This window comes from Gastrolobium bilobum, unplaced genomic scaffold (assembly GCF_033153095.1).
Source record: "Gastrolobium bilobum isolate Gb01-03AN ecotype WA unplaced genomic scaffold, APGP_CSIRO_Gbil_v1 utg65138, whole genome shotgun sequence".
Taxonomy (NCBI): domain Eukaryota; kingdom Viridiplantae; phylum Streptophyta; class Magnoliopsida; order Fabales; family Fabaceae; genus Gastrolobium; species Gastrolobium bilobum.
Genome location: NW_026899258.1, coordinates 56,752 through 62,500, shown reverse-complemented (window position 1 = coordinate 62,500; position 5,749 = coordinate 56,752). Strand labels below are relative to the sequence as shown.

General features: G+C 31.5%; 1 protein-coding gene and 1 non-coding gene across 2 annotated transcripts; one reads left to right on the top strand and one right to left on the bottom strand.

Moving 5' to 3' along the window:
• Positions 1-178: 178 nt before the first annotated feature.
• Positions 179-1,704, bottom strand: LOC133288851 (NAD(P)H-quinone oxidoreductase subunit 5, chloroplastic-like). The gene is given in 3 exon segments (XM_061486676.1): positions 179-409; positions 412-532; positions 534-1,704. Coding segments are annotated over 3 exon segments (1,362 nt in total). The 5' UTR covers positions 1,686-1,704; the 3' UTR covers positions 179-320.
• A 911-nt stretch (positions 1,705-2,615) lies between these two features.
• TRNAL-UAG (transfer RNA leucine (anticodon UAG)) lies at positions 2,616-2,695 on the top strand. The gene has a single exon. It is a non-coding gene; the product is annotated as a tRNA-Leu (tRNA).
• Positions 2,696-5,749: the final 3,054 nt, after the last annotated feature.

The following is a 5,749-nucleotide window of genomic DNA, read 5'->3' as shown; positions in this document are numbered from 1 at the left end:
AAGTAAATAGTACTAATATAAGCATAGAAAATAGCATAGTATTGTCCGATTCATGAGGATAGAAACAAACAGTATTTTGAGTACTCAAATAGGAAATATCCATAAAAAGATGTCTTATGCTTTTAACATTTCGATGAATTTGCTGTGAATATTTGTTATTGCGAAACAAAGTAATCCTTTCATCATTATTCATTGTTAAAAAAGATAATAAATGAATTTTTGTTTTTTTATCTTCTTTACCCTTACCCCATAAAGATATTGAATAGAATGAACTCTTTTTTTTTCCATTGAAATTTTGAAAATGAACATTTAAATATCCATCAAAAACAAGTAAATAGATCCGAAACATATAAAATGCAGTTAATCCTGCTGCAGAAAAAGCTATTATTGCGAAAAATGGTGAATACAACCAACTATCATTAAGAATCTCATCCTTAGACCAAAAACAGGCAAAAGGTGGAATACCACAAAGAGAAAGTGTACCAATTAAAAAAGCAGTTTTTGTAATTGGTGTATGTTTTGTTAAACCGCCCCATAAGAACCATATTTTGACTTTTATCTGGAGAATATCCAACAATAGCTTCCATTGAATGAATAATGGATCCGGATCCTAAAAACAACAATGCTTTTGAATAAGCATGAGTAATCAAATGAAATAAAGCAGCTCTATAACAACCCATACCTAGAGCCAACATCATATAACCCAATTGAGATATTGTTGAATAAGCCAAATTTTTCTTAATATCCTTTTGAGCAAGGGCTAAAGTAGCTCCTAAGAGTACTGTTGTTATACCTATGAAAGCTACGACTTTCATGACAAAGGGGATAACTATGAAAAGAGGAAGAAGCCGCGCTACAAGAAAAATTCCTGCCGCGACCATAGTCGCGGCGTGTATAAGGGCTGAGATTGGAGTAGGCCCTTCCATAGCATCCGGTAACCATACATGAAGGGGGAATTGGGCAGATTTCGCAACCGAACCGCAAAATAAAAAGAGAGCACACAAAGTAACAAAAAAAATATGAACCTCACCTTTCGAAATCAAATTTTTGAATATTTGAAACAAATCTTGAAATTCCAAACTACCCGTTATCCAATAAAGACCTAAAATTCCTAATAATAAACCAAAATCCCCCACACGATTAGTTACAAACGCCTTTTGACAAGCATTTGCCGCAATAGGACGTGTGAACCAAAAACCTATTAATAGATAAGAACACACTCCAACCAATTCCCAAAAGATATAAATTTGTATCAAATTAGAACTAGTAACCAATCCCAACATTGCAGTATTAAAAAAACCCATATAAGCAAAAAATCTCAAATATCCTTGATCATGAGACATATAATTATCACTGTAAATAAGAACCAGAATACCTACAGTAGTTATTAATATTGACATAATAGAAGTAAGTGAATCAATAAAGTATCCAAACTCTAAAGAAAGATTAGCATTTATAGTCCAAGACCATACATATTGATATATAGAACTTTTATTGATTTGATGAATAGACAGGTCGACTGAGTAAATCATAACTATAGTTAGCAAAAAAATACTAGTAAAGGCCCACATACGGCGAAAATTTTTTGTTGCCACAGGAAACAGCAGAAGTCCAGCCCCTATTAACATAGGGACTGGAAGTGGAATGAAAGGGATGATCCACGAGGATTGATATGTATAGTCCATAAAAAAATTGAAAAAAAAAAATACATGTTTATTTTTAATGAGTTTTGTTGCTTATTCGCAAATTTTTTTTATCTCTTTTGTAAAGGGTTCGGTTAATAATAAATAAAAATGGAACAGTTCAATCTTTGCACAATACTTCTAGTTTAAAGTAAAAAAGGGCCAATACCGAAATTCTCGGTAAATAAAAAATAGATTTAAAATCAAAATTTGAATTTTTATTTTAGACAAATAATAAATAGTGCACTAAAAAAAAAACATTCGTTTATTATGAATAAGAAAAAATTCATATGATATTTATACAATAAAATAAGAATTTTTATTAAGAAACGTAAGTTTATTTTTGAAAGAATTGATTATTTTCCATTACAATAAAAAGATATCCATGTTGAGGAAACATTTTGAAAGCGAGTTCCCTTTTTTATAAAAGTGTGTTATAATCTAGAAAGTTTTACTTTAAAGATAGAAAACGAGGAGGTTCGAGTTGGATGGCAGTTCCAAAAAAGCGCACTTCCATATCGAAAAGAATCATTCGAAACACTTTTTGGAAAAAGAAGGGATATTGGACAGCACTGAAAGCTTTTTCATTAGCCCAATCTCTTTTTACAGGGAATTCAAAAAGTTTTGTTTCTAATAAAAACAAATATTGGTTGGAAAAAATGTAATAATATAAATTACACCGATTCGCGGAATTTTCTCGAATACTGATGTAGAATAAGAATAAAATATTGAATGTATATATTCATAATAGGATTTAGAATACCATCTCCTATTCGTTAGGATATTATTCTATATTCTATTATTAGATTATTATTTATTTTGAATGGAGTACCATATTTTTAATCCAAAAATTCTTTATTTTTTTTTTGAAAAATGGAGATGCATTTAATTCTCGACGATTGACTAAAAATAGGTTATTATAATTTTGAGTAAGCCGCTATGGTGAAATTGGTAGACACGCTGCTCTTAGGAAGCAGTGCTATAGCATCTCGGTTCGAGTCCGAGTAGCGGCATGGCATCTTATCTTCTAAAAGAGTAAGTCCTTATTTATACTGAATTCAATTCCTTATTTATATTCTTTCTATTTCTAGTATTCAGACTTTTTATATATTTTTATATATCCATTTTTATATGATATTTTCAACTTTAGAACATATATTAACCCATCTATCGTTTTCGATCGTATCAATTAGAATTTCAATTCATTTGATAACCTTATTAGTAAATGAAATCGTAGGATTATATGATTTGTTCAAAAAAGGAACGATAATAACATTTTTCTCTATAACGGGATTGCTAGTTACCCGTTGGTTTTTTTCGGGCCATTTACCATTTAGTAATTTATATGAATCATTAATCTTTCTTTCATGGGGTTTTTCCCTCATTCACATGGTTCCGTGCTTAAAAAAGCATAAAAACCGTTTAAGTTTAAGTACGATAATAGAGCCAAGTGTTCTTTTTACCCAAGCCTTTGCAACTTCGGGTATTTTGACTGAAATGCATCAATCCACAATATTAGTACCTGCTCTTCAATCCCATTGGTTAATGATGCATGTAAGTATGATGATCTTGGGCTATGCAGCTCTTTTATGTGGATCATTATTCTCAGTAGCTATTTTAGTCATTATATTTCGAGAAGTTATACAAATTCTTAAAAAAAGCAATAATTTTTCTTTTTTAAGTGAATCATTTTCTTTTGCTGGAATCAAATACGTGAATAGGAATGAAAGACAAAATGTTTTACGAAAAACTTCTTTTTATTCTTTTAGCAATTATTACGGGTCTCAATTGATTCAACAATTGGATCGTTGGAGTTATCGTAGTATTAGTCTAGGTTTTCTCTTTTTAACAATAGGTATTCTTTCTGGAGCAGTCTGGGCTAATGAGACATGGGGGTCATATTGGAATTGGGATCCAAAGGAAACCTGGGCTTTTATTACTTGGACCATATTTGCAATTTATTTGCATACTAGAAAAAATAAAAAATTGGAAGGTGTAAATTCTTCGATAGTCGCCTCTATAGGCTTTCTTATAATTTGGGTATGTTATTTTGGTATCAATCTATTAGGAATAGGACTACATAGTTATGGTTCATTTACAGCTAGTTGAATTAAGGGGAATAAAAAACCTAACAAATATAAATATCGAAAGTATATTATAAGAAAACTTCCCATAAATCGTCGAGAACCCTTAAAATCAAAAAATATAGTGATTCAACGGGTTCTCACAAACAACAAACCTATTCAATTCTAATTCAAAAACATAAAAAAAGTTAATGCAACAGAAAAATCCCTTTTTACATTACATAGGGTTTCTTTCTCCTTTTTGGTTTTTTGGTTTTATTCATTTAGTTACGAAAAAACTATCTATAAAAAATTGGATAGAATAGCTTCAACCTTCTCCACTGAAAATGAGAAAATGAAATCTGGATAAATACCAATACCTATTACAGGTATAAGGATAGAAATCGAAATAAATAATTCTCGCGGTCCAGAATCAAAAAAATAAGAGTTTGGTATATTAAAAAGCTTGTATCCATAAAACATCTGCCGTAAGATAGATAATAAATAAATAGGGGTTAATATCATTCCAATTGCTGTTATAAAAGTTATTAGTATTTTTGTCATTAAAAGATATTTTTGACTGGTAATTATTCCAAAAAAAACTATTAATTCTGCAATAAAACCGCTCATGCCCGGCAATGCAAGAGAAGCCATTGATAAAATACTGAAAACGGTGAATATTTTTGGCATTGGGATAGCCATTCCGCCCATTTCTTCAAGATAAAGAAGACGTAGTCTATCATAACTGGTTCCCGCCAAGAAAAAAAGTGCAGCACCAATAAATCCATGAGAGATTATTTGTAAAATGGCCCCGTTAAGTCCCGCATCGCTTATCGAACTAATTCCTATAATGAGGAACCCCATATGAGATACTGAGGAATAAGCTATTCTTTTTTTTAAATTTCGTTGACCAAGAGATGTTGAAGCTGCATAAATTATTTGAATTGAACCTAATATCATTAACCAGGGGCAAAATATATAATGAGCATGGGATAATAATTCCATATTAATTCGAACCAATCCATACGCCCCCATTTTTAATAAAATTCCGGCTAAAAGCATACAGGTGCTGTAATGTGCCTCTCCATGGGTGTCTGGTAACCATGTATGTAAGGGTATAATCGGCGACAGCAAAAGCAATAAGAAAGCCCCAATAGAATATTATTTCGAGGGCCACGGGATATGATTGATTAGTTAATGTTTCAAAATTAAATGTTGGCTCATTAGAACCATATAAACCGATACCCAGAATTCCTATTAATAAAAAAACAGAACTTCCCGCAGTGTACAAAATAAACTTTGTAGCCGAATACTGGGATTTTTCTCACCCCTTTGGGGCTGCAATTTTTATAAAATTGCAGGAGGACGAAATAGCATATGAGGACATGGATTATTTGGATATTTACTGTTAATAGCTACTGTTTGGACTTGCTGTTATTTTGTCTGTTGGATGACATTGGATGACTGTACTATTGTTATGTGGAGAACCTTATACTACTGATGGAACCCTGATTTTATTACTGTTGTGAGACTTTTATGATTATCTATTACTTTGGAGAAATTCTGAAAACGTTTTGCGAAAATAATTTCTGAACGTTTATTTAGTGCTGATTTATAAACAGTTTTGCGAGCACTTTGCGAGTTATGTTTCGAGGGGAAAACGACCTCCGATTTGCTATTATTTTATATGCACGTGAAGCCCCAGACGTGCTCTTTCTATATTACAAAGAATATTTTTTTGGATCGTCGAACTGGATTTTATACGAATTTTTCAAGACAGCAACGTCTGCCAGGAAAATAATATTTTCAGCAAGTTAAGAAATTTTGAAAGTGCACTCTGATTTTTGTAGGTGACTCGATTTCAATTATAAGTTTTAATTAGCAACATCAAAATGATTTTTCAGTATCAAAGTAATGACGTCAAAAACTCTAATTCCACTTAGCAAACAACTCTCTTGGATGCATACAAGGGAGGGTGTTACACTTAACCTCAGCAACTTTGGC